This window comes from Channa argus, chromosome 15, assembly GCF_033026475.1.
Source record: "Channa argus isolate prfri chromosome 15, Channa argus male v1.0, whole genome shotgun sequence".
NCBI lineage: Eukaryota > Metazoa > Chordata > Actinopteri > Anabantiformes > Channidae > Channa > Channa argus.
Genome location: NC_090211.1, coordinates 2,666,579 through 2,679,971, shown reverse-complemented (window position 1 = coordinate 2,679,971; position 13,393 = coordinate 2,666,579). Strand labels below are relative to the sequence as shown.

General features: G+C 40.1%; 2 protein-coding genes across 2 annotated transcripts; both read left to right on the top strand.

Moving 5' to 3' along the window:
* The first annotated feature begins 1,059 nt into the window (after positions 1–1,059).
* On the top strand, positions 1,060–5,116 carry prl (prolactin). The gene is made up of 5 exons (XM_067478273.1): positions 1,060–1,218; positions 2,580–2,692; positions 3,321–3,428; positions 3,815–3,997; positions 4,113–5,116. Exons 1-5 carry the CDS (start codon positions 1,176–1,178, stop codon positions 4,302–4,304), a joined length of 639 nt encoding a protein of 212 aa, XP_067334374.1. The 5' UTR covers positions 1,060–1,175; the 3' UTR covers positions 4,305–5,116.
* Positions 5,117–7,972: 2,856 nt separating this feature from the next.
* Positions 7,973–13,174, top strand: LOC137100437 (dual specificity protein phosphatase 3-like). Its single transcript, XM_067478271.1, has 3 exons — positions 7,973–8,262; positions 10,285–10,517; positions 11,259–13,174. Exons 1-3 carry the CDS (start codon positions 8,087–8,089, stop codon positions 11,465–11,467), a joined length of 618 nt encoding a protein of 205 aa, XP_067334372.1. The 5' UTR covers positions 7,973–8,086; the 3' UTR covers positions 11,468–13,174.
* Positions 13,175–13,393: the final 219 nt, after the last annotated feature.

Sequence of the window (13,393 nt, the reverse complement as noted above, 5' to 3'; positions counted from 1 at the left end):
ATAATCTGACTTCAGAAGACTTCACTGCTAATATTGTCATTTTACTGCACTACATTAATTTGACAAGTCTAATTACTTTTCTAAACCAGGTTTCCTAAAGGAAAACAGAGTATAATCATATAGTAAGACCTTATTGGCCCTTAATGTAAGTGACACAGTACTGTGTACTTGAGCAAATACTTATTTTACCTAATATAGTTTAAATCCAGTTATGTTACTTATAAATGCGTGTTTCTACTTCTATTTAAATAAATGATCAGAACACTTTTCCACTGCTCAATTTTTATATACCTGCCAAAAAGCAGGCTGCAAACAAACAATTGTTTTCAGTTCAATAGACCTGACAATTATTTAAACCAATAATAGATTTAGTACATAAAGTCATTATTTCCTGAAACCTAGGTAATATATTCTATTAAACATCAACTATCAAATATTATTTGCATACCAATCAGAAGGACCTGCATAGAAACTAACACAAATCTTATAAGTCCACAATGAAATAAAACACACATCAACTTAGGTCACTCTGTAACTGTGCAGCCCATGCTGACACTTTCTATTCATATTAGCGTGTCTTGGAAAACTTGTCTCATCTCATGGAGATTTCTTACCTTTAGGTTTGAGCAGGTGATGGGGAAACTTCTGGATAGCCATAGTAACCATGGACTTATACAACCATCACCGATTTAACCTTCATGTCCATGATTTCATAAAGGATGAGGACACGTCACAGCATTATTACAAAACATTATGTGAACAGTGTTTTTATTCATTCACGTAATTAAATCAGGAAGGACACACACACACACACACACACACACACACACACACATATTTGTGTTTATCACCTTGTGGGTTTTTTTTACATTGACTTCCATTCATTTCCTGAAGACCTACACCAACCTTAAATCAAGTCATCGTTTTAAAGTTCAATCTTTCTGTAAGCAAGGTGTTGTCCTCCATGACCTACAAGCAACAGGACAAGACCAGACACATACATAAAATAATCGACCTGTGACTTGAACTGGACCAATCAGCCTCAAATGACCTTTCTGCATATTTAAGCAGCTCGAGTGGAATAACTATAAAATAGAGACAAGATGGAGCAAGAGAGAGGAAGAGCAACGAGAAGACAAGGTGAAGCCTGACCAATAGGTAATAAGAGAAGAGAGATGGCTCACAGAGGAACCAAGGGAAGCAAACTCTTCATGACGCGTGAGATGAGCTCCGTTTATTGATTTTGTGTATATGTCAATAGATTACAAATTTTTTTGTGTGCACTCTTTACTTTACTCTTTACTTTACAAAAATATGTAGAAACATATTTGTTTGTACATTTACATGTTAGGTTTGTGCATATCTCTCTTGTAGTTTTAGTGGAACCAATATAATTTTTTTTGTCTGTTTTATTCTTTGTTTTCTTCCTAGAGCTGCATTGATAAATCACAGGGACTTGTGGGATTTGGTGTCTGAACATGAAAAAAAAAAAAAATTACTAGAGTCAATGGGAAGATGAGCAGAGTCTAGAGGAGACACAAGGTTCTTATAAGGAAGAGTGAAGTATGCTCCCGGTAGAGTAGACGAGTCTTGAGATGCAGCGAGGTTGAGCTACTTGAAGATAGGGTAGGGGAACGGTGGGAGGAGGGGGACACTGAGGAAGATGTAGTGGTCTGGATCCGTAACTTAGAGGCAGGCCTGGTAGTGGGCGTGTGGGACGTGGCCGTGGTGAATCTCCAATCCCTGATAGTGAAGAGAAATCCAAAATCCCTTTACTGACTCATTGCCCTAATGCAATGGTCTCTGTGGAATAATTTACTTGGTGAAGTCCTTGATACAGGTAACTTGAACACATGATGGATACTAGTCTAGTCTAGCGTAGAAGTAGATAATCACATACCTTGGTAAAAACGTAGACGTGACGTGATAAATCTTCACCTTATTAGTGGTTACATGGGCTTGTGAAAAACCTGATCCCTCATGGGCAGATAAGAGTGCTCATCATCCTGGTCCTTCATTAGCAGTTACTCACATTACCAAAGTGAGTCAGATCAAAAACCTGTTCCGAACCGTAGACAGCAAAGATAAAAGCCGGAAAGCTGCGGTAAGAAAGCAGACGATCTGGCAGCTTGGTGAGGGAACTGAGGAGGTATATAAGCAAAGGGGTGAGAGCAGGTGAAATTGCGGCTGATTAGTAAAGCGGAGAAAAAATGTGACGGGACCAGGAACAGGAAGTGGCTGCAAAATAAAAGTCTTGAAGGGGGAAGTGACGTTGTGGATCCCTGACAGTTATATCAGTCGATATAAGCTTGACACAGTCACAGTGCTAACATCTTCTCCACTTTTTAATGATAATGTTAAGGTTTCCAATTTTAAAATCTAGTAATGACTGAGCTATTAAACATAAAAGTAAAAAGTGCAGGATTTTTTTAAATTAAAAAAACATCCTCCATTCATTTAGAAAGTAGCCATCTGTAATTTGTTGTTCAGAAAGCATACGGTGTGCTGAAGTGGGGATTAAAAGCTGTGCTTGTGTTTGTGGGTCGGCTGACTAAAATACATTTTTCCATGCTCCACAGTGTTGTATATGGTGGCATCATGCAGCGCTGTCCCCATCAATGACCTGCTCGACCGGGCCTCACAACGCTCGGACAAACTACACTCTCTCAGCACTATGCTGACTCAGGAGCTGGTCAGTGTGTTTGTGTGTGTGCGTGTGTGTATTTAGATTATCTGAGAGAATAGTTTTACCTGAAACACATAGACTGATTTTAGTCTAGTTTTCACATTCAGAAGAGCGGGAATGAAATGCTACATGAGACAAAGGAAGCTGTACGATGGATTGGACTATCGAATGGTTCTTTTCTATGATTTCTATGAATTCTATGATTCTGCATGAGGTAGCGCTCATACATAAATTTTGAACCCTGCAGACAGCCATTAGCTTTATTCATATTTGTATCACTATGCACAATTCTGAACATTGTATTTGACTTTAGTTAAACATTGAATTTATTTGCCAGTTAAGACAACACCGAACAGAACCATTTGTTCAAAGAGTGACCCCAGGCGAGCAGGCGTCTGTTGAAATTGCTCTCCTTTGTGGAGGCTGGTGTTGGGCTGGTCGGTCACAATTGAGGTTAGGCACAAAGACATCAGGGTTAGGGGGTGAATTGGTTTGTAGTTTAGCGTCAAAGTTCAGTTTTCGATTTCTTAACATTTGACATCTCTGTCATACGTCATGCTCAACAAGCTCTGCCTTGTTAAGCACATGGTTGTGAACGTACAGTGGGCTGATTACCCTCTGTCCCCCCCTGCAGGACTCTCATTTTCCTCCTATAGGTCGAGTGCTCATGCCCCGGCCCTCAATGTGCCACACCTCCTCTTTACAGACCCCCAATGACAAGGAGCAAGCTCTTCAAGTATCAGTAAGTTACTGTATCTCTTTATATTTACTTTCTCCCTCTGTGGCTTTGTTTTCATTTATTTATTTAATTTCATTTATTTGCTGCCTTCGCCTCCTGAGGTACTTTTTGCTCTGATGTCTGATGATTATTATTCCTTCAAAATAAAAGGGCAAAGATAACTCTTTTTTTTTTTTTGGTGACATCATTGAATTATTGCAATGAAAACTTGACGGAATCTTTCATGAATATAAACGCCTCTCAGATCTTACCCCAATAGAGATAGTAAACACAAAAATCATTCTACAAGAGCCTTATCTAGACTTTCCAGCCAAACACATTTAGTGACCTCTTCTGGTAAAACATTGGAATCACAACATCTTTACCTGTTGTCGGATCTTGTCCTTCAGGAGTCAGACCTGCTGTCATTGGCTCGCTCTCTGCTCCAAGCCTGGGTGGACCCCCTTGAAGTCCTGTCCACCAATGCTAACACCCTGCCACACCCAGCCCAAAACAGCATATTCAACAAGATCCAGGAGCTGCAGGAGCACTCCAAGAACCTGGAAGATGGCCTAGATATCCTATCTGGCAAGGTGTGCAAGTGTGGAACAAAAAGATCTGTGAACAAATGTAACTTTTGTGCTCGTTCAAAATATTAAGATGAAATATTGTGTGTGTATTTAAAACTATTTTTCTTTCTTTCCTTAGATGGGTCCAGCAGCTCAGACCATCTCATCACTGCCGTACAGCGGTGGCAACGACATCGGCCAGGACAAAATCTCAAAACTGACCAACTTTCATTTCCTGTTGTCCTGCTTCCGCCGGGACTCTCACAAGATTGACAGCTTCCTAAAAGTCCTGCGCTGCCGGGCAGCGAAGTTGCAGCCAGAGATGTGCTAAAGAGCGAAGCGGGCACCTTGTCTCTGAGGGGTGGTCTCTCTGAAAGCTTGTTTTACCTACAAAGTCTAGTATAGCACATTGAAGATGAGGAAAAGGAGGAGTTACAGGGCACAAACAGAAAATCCCTTTTGGATATAGTTTTAATGATCTTTTACTCATTGCAGTACACAAAACTTTTACTGCACAATTCTTAATGCTAATGTAGAGATGCTGAGATATAATAAAAACACAAAAATGCATATTTCCAGCCTTTGTGGATGATAGATTTCAGTTGTAAATTTATTAAAGAAGCAAAAGCAACGCAAGTAATTTCCATCTCTAATAACAAGTTAAAATAGGTGAAGACATTTCAGGAAGTGTATGTAAATTTAAAGCCTGAGTCTGTCATCCAGCCTTAGGCTCTTTCACTTCTCCAGATGCTTCCAGCTGGTCTGGGGTTGAGAACTGACCACACTGTGGTCTCAAACTGTCATGTGTCCTGTGACTCCTCATCATCTTTTCCGTCTACATAAGTTTCATCCCCTCCCCTTGAAGGCAGGCACTTCACATATTGACTTGGAAGCTCAGCTGGAAGGTGATATATGAAATTAGTGCCACCAGCTGCTCTTTAAGTAATTTTTAACACAGGGAAACAAGGCTTCAGGGAAGAATAGCTTTATCTTCCTAACTACTGCTTAACTGGTGGAAAGCTGCAGCACATGCATTTTGAATTAAATTACAATTGCTTCAAAGCATTATAAATGCAAAGCCTTTCAAATTAAATGCTTCTTCAAAATCCATATCAATAAAATTCATCTATTGCACAGTAAAAATCTTTGACTCCAGTTTTTTCTTCTGGCGAGCAATTGAACGAGACTGTCCTCCCAAGACATAAAGTAGCCCCGGTTCCATCGCAAATCAACATCTGTTTATGTTCAAGTGACAAGAATGTTTATTAGCAGCTGTAGTCATTATGCCTTTTTTCCTCGAGAAGAAAAGAAGGATGTCCGGTGACATTTACTGTACAACAAATCCTCATCAGGAGGTCATATGGAGGATTGATGGGTAAATAATTCCCCTTTTTAATGGCCGTTATGGTTGTTCTCTTTTAGCCATGAACATAAATAATAACATAATTTTATATAATAACTTTAACCACAATCATCCACAATGAAAAAGGTCTCCTTAACAAAGTAGTGATTTCAACTTGAACCATCATCTTTATCATATTCTGAACAACTCAACTTTGTACCTAACCAATCCATAGCATCGACAGACCTCAACATTTCTTTATTTTTTGAAGAATAAAAAAAATAAGTAAAGAAAAGTTGTGATTTGCCTTAAAGATGGCCAGTTCCTTAATGTCCCATCATGTGTAACACGACTGTTTAAATGGACAGTCTCTGATAACCTCCTGACATTACGTCAGGAAGCTGGAAGTATTCAGCATTCAGCAGGTCTCAGGTGATTAGAGAACCTGTCAGGTTTACTGATGCAGTGTTGGAGTCTACTAATGTATTTGCTAACTTAACTAATATGTACAGTTAATGTCACATAGAACAAATTGTCAGCCTAGTCCAGGGGTCTCAAAATGTTTCACCCTAAGAGCTAATTTTGGAAAATGAAAGTGGCTGAAAGCTACTCATGTTTTGTAAAATCTGGGGTCATCATCGACGACCAACTGAGCTTTAAGGACCACATTTCCTCAGTCTCTAGAGCAGCAGATTTCCCCTCTACAACATCAGGAAGATCAGACCCTACATCACCGAATATACAACCCAACTCATTGTACAGGCGCTGGTCACACCACGTCTTGATTACTGCAACGCTTTGTTGATGGGGTCACCGATATCCACAATCGAACCCTTGCAGATGATCCAAAATGCGGCAGCTCGCCTCATTTTTAATCAGCCAAAAAAGACCCATGTCACACCACTCTTTAGATCTCTACACTGGCTTCCTGTAGCTGCTCGCATCAGGTTCAAAGCTCTGTCTCTTGCTCACAGGGTGGTTAACTCGACAGCTCCTGCTTACCTCAACTCACTCATTCAAGTCTACAACCCTTCCGACGAGGGCGACTGTGGCGCAGGAAGGTAGAGTGGTTGTCCACCAATCTCACAGTTGTTGGTTCAATCCCCGGCTCCTCTGGTCACATGTCAAAGTGTCCTTGAGCAAGACACTGAACCCCAACTTAGTTGCTCCCGGTGAGTGTTGGCCAGCTACTACTTTTTAGCGCAATGATGCCACGATGGTGGAACGAGCTACCAAACGCTGCACGCTCAGCTGACTATCTCCTAATATTCAAAAAACTGCTGAAAACTGAACTCTTCTGCATCTTCCTATGCACTTAAATCTCTTAAAAAAAAAACTTTCTGCTCTCTTGCACTTGCATCTCGTGAACTGTGAACACTTTTCTGATAGGACTTTGCTTTGATATTTTCTCCTTGACTTAGATTTTTGCTGCCTTGTACCACACTTGTAAGTCGCTTTGGATAAAAGCGTCTGCTAAATGACTAAATGTAAATGTAAATGTAAATGTTGTAACATTTAGTTTCATAGATTATTTCAACCGAAACAAACTGATACACTGCTTTCCTGAACCTTTACAAAATGTTGGTTTCCAAAACTCATATTTTACATTAAAACATCACAAACAATATTTTTTGTAGGCCCCAAAGAAAAGCTTGACTTATCTCACTAGGGACCTTATCTCGTAATTACGAGATACAGATCTCCTAGATACAAGTTACAGAACTATGAATCTCGTAATTACAAGTTATGTTTCTTGTAAATACAAAATCCTATTATTAGCGACATACTGGAGACCCCAGACCTTGTCAGACCTTAAATGCTGACACAGTCTCCCTTCCCATATAATTTACAACCCTAAAAAAAAATGGAGCATAAAGAACTAATCAATGAAAAAAATCTACTAATCAACTAATCTCCTTGTGATGACATTTCTGAGTGGGAACACTTTTGACTTAATTCCATCCCGAGAGACTGACGTTTCGGACCTTAATGCCTCACACTAGTTATGTCAGATCATGTCCTCACTACAATGAGAGGTGACACTAACTTGTCCTCTTAGCAGTAGCACAAATGTTGTTACCACTCGATTTATTGTTCCATCTACTTTAGTTTCTTTCAGTGAACAACTGCTGGCAGTTGTAGCTCCTTTCACTGAACTCTGATGTCACCTTAAGTGGCCAGTGGTGAGTCTGTACTGAGTTACAAACACGCAGCATATTATTCTGGCTTATTTAGTTACAATAAATAATCCTTCTAAAGAATTTTATTCTTAATCCAGAGTCACTAAACAAGCATTGACCAGTCTCTAATGTCCCATTCTTCTCCAAAATGCTGGAAAGAGTTGTGAGCCCATATACTACATGTCCCTCCACTTGAAACACTGAAACTTACTTTGTTGCACCATAGATCACGTCATACTTCTAAAATGGAAAATACAAATTGAGTTTTATACAAAGCAAACACAACAGCCGTAAATGACCAGTCACCATTACAGATGTGACTGATCATTTTTTTAAATCACAAACTAGATTTAAAAACAGAATTGAATCCTTTATTTATTCACATAAATAACAACTTGACTAACGTTTTGAAATAATGTAAATGAAATTAATCTCCGTGTTTTACGTATTGATCCCACCCCCCGCTGCCCACACAGCACCGCCCCTGGACGTACTTGGTTCCTCAGCACTGAGCAGCTCGGTGTTCAGAGCCGTGGAGACCCACACCCGTCCGCCCTCTTTATCCGAGTTCACGTCCACCTGTGGTCGGGTATGAAGGACCAACCCAACCCACAGGTTCAGTCCGCGGCTCCGATCCGTGTGGACGGGCCGAGCTTCGAGGTGTCGCTGCAGCAGCTCAACGATCTGCTGACGGACGACAGCGGCTTTTACAGCTGGCCGACCAAACACTTCCACGAGGTTTCCCCGAGGATTTACGTCGGCAACGCGTGAGTCACTGTTGTGATAATGTGGATGAAGCTTTTTTTATTATTATTATTTTGGGAAATTTGACATTCTGAACACAGGAATCCATCCAATCAGGTCGCAGCATAAACAACAACAAAAAAAATCTGTCTAATTGTTTTGACAGTAATTCTCTAGATCTAAATGTAAACACCACCAGTTTTAATCATTATTCTATCATTAAACACTGTATTAATAAAGCTTGTCATATTTAAGCTGTGGTAGGATCATACAGGCGCTCTGGAACAATCTAGAGCTGTTCTTCATACTGGATGTCAGGACATGGACCAGGAGTGTATGTATGTGTATATTTAAATTGGGTGAAACATTAAATCACAAGTAACTGGTGGAAGAACTGGGTGCCCGCAGGACCGCAATGGTTTGAGGACAGACAGTCATAGCTTGTTCAAAAGATGGAGGAAGGTTGTAAAAAAAAAAAAAAAAGAAAATGCAAAAAGAGCAGAGACAGAAGATGCAGGACTGGAGCTTCTGTTCAGCCTGTTGAAAGAAAAAGATCCAAATGATGTGCTCATTACTCCACTGATAGCTGTAGTTACATAGTTAACTTGGAAATTATGAAATGACTAAATTTAAAAATATAATACTTCACTTAAGCTTAAAATGTGATATAAGATTCTGTACAAAGCTCCTTGTTTTATGTCTAAGCATCTTAGAATAGTGTGAAGCATAAAGAGGTGAAGTTATTCAGAAGATGAAACATAAAAAAACTACATAATAAAAACAAATGGGTGGATTAACTGACTGAACTCCACAGCCAATCCACAGATTGTTCCCCAGGTATGAGGTGAGGTTCGCACTGTGTGATCACCACGCCCAACACAGGGCTGACACACAGATACAAACAATCATTTACATGTTTTTGGATTGAGGGAGGAAAAACCCACAAAGGGCTCACAGCCTTCAAGCCACAGTGTTGTCAAAAGCCTAAGTTGACAGGCAGCAGTGTTAAACATCTGCGATGTGCATTCATTAGTATATAGTTGTTCAAAATGCAGAAAGCCGCATGAACAATCCCTTTTTTTTAGAAGTCAGTCACAGTGCTGATACACTGTAACAAGTCATGAATAGTCAGCTGTAAACACTTTAAAACATTTCATGAGAGAACACCTTAGGGTGCCTCCTTAGACAGAGCACTTGTCTTCACAAATACCTGCACAACATTTTCTCAGAGCTGCTATTTGTGTCTGACCTGGATTCCCTGTGTTGTGGAGGTGTGAAGTGGCTCTCAGCGTGAGGAGAACTCTATTTATAGCTCTGAGGTGCGAGCAGTGAGAAGTAGCACATCTCTATATATATATGTCTAAAAGAACCAGCATTGGTAGTTAATTAATGAATTAGCTCCTGCTGTGGTGGATAAAATCCAGTGATGTTTGAAACATCTTTTCGTCTCTACGAAGGGCAACCAGCATTTGCAGGGATAATTAGGATTCGTTGCAGTGCAGTGGCTATTTGGGACGTGTTTTTCCATTTAGTTCTGAAAAGAAAGTGATTCACTGTCAAGTGGAAGAGAAAATACTGACCGAAGCCTCTTTTCTACAGCTGTATTAAAAGAGCACTGCTCCACTTTTCACAAACAATAACCGTCTTACGAGCAGCAAGTGCTCAGATTGTGTAAACAGTTTTATTGCTACAGTTGGTTATTACTGAATAAGCTGCAGGGAAGAAAGCCAAGTGCAGATAAGTGCCTGATGAGCAGGATTACAGTTTGGCATCTAGAAGGAGGTCTGGGCAGACAATCAAAGCCAGGGAGCAGGTCACAGACTGGCAGCAGGGCAAACAGCACAGGCCACAAGCAGAACAAGGTACAGAGACACAGGACGGGAAACAGGACAAGTGAGGGGCAACTTTATCAGCGCTGGGAAAGGATGGTGGGGTGAAAGTGGAAAAATGGGGTAAATCTTAGGATGAGCTCCTGAAGACGATAACCCCTCCAACGCAATAAAATTAGTAGCATGTGTCCAACGGTATTTATCTTTGTTGTGCAGGTTTGTGGCGACAAACGTGTTGCGTCTGAAGCGTTTGGGCATCACCCACATTCTGAACGCGGCAGAGGGAAACTCATTCATGCACGTCAACACTAGTGCTGAGTTCTATGCCGGCACAGGTATCATCTACCACGGAATAGCAGCCAGCGACACTGACCACTTCAACATCAGCGTTTTCTTTGAAGAGGCAGCGGACTTTATCGAGAAGGCGTTGGCATATAAAAACGGAAAAGGTACGAGAACATGCTCTGGATCCACCTTGTGTCACTGCCAGTACTTACTGCACTGTAGGTTCTATGTGCTGAATATACACCGTAATCAGGGCACAGAATACAAAATCTGGCTTTGAGAAGTACAGACTTGGATTAAAGGTCAACATTAAAGATCCACTTATATCATAAATTTCCTCTAAACACATGAATCAAAGGACTGTGTGTAATGTGCAAGTGGTCACTCATAGTGGAGAACACAGACAATTACAACTTGAATTTGTTGTTTCCCTCAGCTTTCAGGATATTTTAATCATTGTTTGGGTTTTCGGGCCTTTAGAAACCGATGATTACAATTATTATTATTATAATTGTAATACTACTAATAATAATAATTATTATTATTATTGTTGTTGTTGTTCCAATTTCCAACACTCTGGTGTTAGAGATCACAAATTCGCTAAGAAATTTCTACAAAAGACCAAAAGAAAAAAAAAAAATCTGTTGGCAGCTAAAGAAGTTTCAATTTTATTTTCAATTTTGTTATTAGTTGTGCATCATGTTTGAGATGGGGTTGAATTTAATCTTGCTTCATTCCACTTCACTAGTGAATGAAAACCGTATCCAACACCAACCTGTGAATAGCTACTAGTCTTCCAGCATGTTAACAATTGTTTTACAGGGTGATAATGTGACTCAGATGCTATGTGCTGGATACACTGAGTTTGATTGTAGTGGAACATTTGCTTTTTGTTTCTCCTGCAGGTAAGATCTATGTTCATTGCAGAGAAGGCTACAGCCGCTCGCCCACCTTAGTCGTAGCCTACCTGATGCTTCGCCAACACATGGACGTCCACAGCGCTCTGGCCGCGGTGCGGCAGAAGAGGGAAATCGGCCCCAACGACGGGTTCCTGCGGCAGCTCTGTCTGCTGAACCACAGGCTGGCTGCCGAGGGGAAGTTCTGGAACAAGTGAAACACACAAGACTGTCTGGAAGAGAGAAGAAAAGCTGAGTTCACGTCACTTTCTTCTAGTTGTTCTACAGCTTTAACAAGCCGCAGATCTGCGAGGGAATGTTCTGGTGACGAGAATGGAAAATGGAAGATTTATTTTAGACTAAAGCTGACAGCACTGAGTGTATGTACACAACAAAGTGAAACATTTTACCCCAAAACTGGTGACATGTACAATGTTTTATCTGTGCTCAAACTAACACATCTCTTCCAGAGACACTGTGGTGTTGTGGACTTCGTACATTGTGATGTGAAAATCAGGTACATTACATTCAGTAAGTGTGTTTACATGCTATCACTTCTATTCTGAATATTAGATTATTGGACATTTAAAGAATATATTTTCATGTTCTGTGTAGTTTGGTGTGTTTTCATACTGGGAACTATTCCAGAAATCAGTATGGTTAAAAAAAAAACCTTGATAAAAAACTCGTGATATTGTCACAATGTTCTGATCTAGCCTCAATATTTCCCTCGTCTCCATCCCTCCTGTCATCACACCTTTCATCGTCTCCTCATTCCTGCACACACTGTCAAATCTCTCAGTCCCACGTGGGATTTCAACAGGACACTGTGATTTTTCATATTGTATTAAATCTTCAGGGTAAAAAATCTCAAATGTATTTTAGCAAACTGCACAGTCTTTGCAATCGTGTCAAGAAACGTGGCACAGAAGTGTTTTCCCTGTTAAAAACGTGTCTTGCTTTATGGTCATTCTACACTGTTTTACATGGTTTTTAATGATAAGCCAGTCTGATGTTAATGGAACGGCAAGGAGAACAGACAATATTCTGAATATGAACGTTACAGCAGCCAGTTTGCTTAGAACAGGAGGGCGGGAAACATTTATCAGTCTTCATGCGTCTGAAAGGTTAAAAACATACTTTATCTTAACATATTTTAATTTTTACAACAGTATCTAATATGGTGTGTCCATATTGCCTATTATTGAGCCTTGCAGATGAATGTTGTTATATTTAAAGAAATCTAGGATTACGGTTTTCCTCCTTTAACTGTCTGTATGCTAATTAACTAGCTGCTATTCGTAGGGTCATATTTTGTGTACTGACACAGTCCAGGTCAGTATCCTAATTTAACTTGCATAAAGTGAATAAGCATATACACTTTAATTGTTAACTTTGGATGATGAGGTGTTTCACATTCTTTCACTGAGCAGTGTTTGGATTGATATTGCAGTACAACCTCTACATTTTTTATTCTCTCCACCTGATCTGTCAGGTTACTGAGCCTTGGGAACTACACCCAATTCATCAGGCCATTGAATGGAACTGAAAATTCCTGATTGTAAGAGTTAAACACTGCCAGAATGTGAGATATGTTAACTTGTAACTTGTAACATCTTTGCACATTGGTGTGTTTTTGTCAGCGTGTTAGCAGTTTTATATTGTACAGTCGCATGCTTTATAACAGGCTTGTGTTTCTTTGCCTTTGTTAACAGCTGGTTAACTGTGTGTAATTGTTGTGTGGACATCATATGTCACAATGTGCATTATTGAGCCTGTGACTTGTGAGTAGGATGTGATGTAAGTGCTCATGTCAGCGGGTTTTCATTGAGTCCCAAAATTTCTGACACTGCTTTTATGAAGTGCACTTTATCTAATGACAGTGGTGATTGTCATTGCTCTGGTTTCATACGTTCAGTAATAAACTTTGAAAAAAAACACAAAACACAGCTGATGTTTTTATTATCTTGGCTAAACTTGGCTGCTGCAGCGAAGGTACTGTGTCCATACATAGCACATGAATTATTGACTGATGCCACAGTGTCATTGTCCTGCCTGTTAGGAGTTCACAAAACAGTAACTTTGAAGATACGGCACCTAATCCTGACTTTTAGGGAAAGTCAGTGGTTAAGAATCACTTTGCC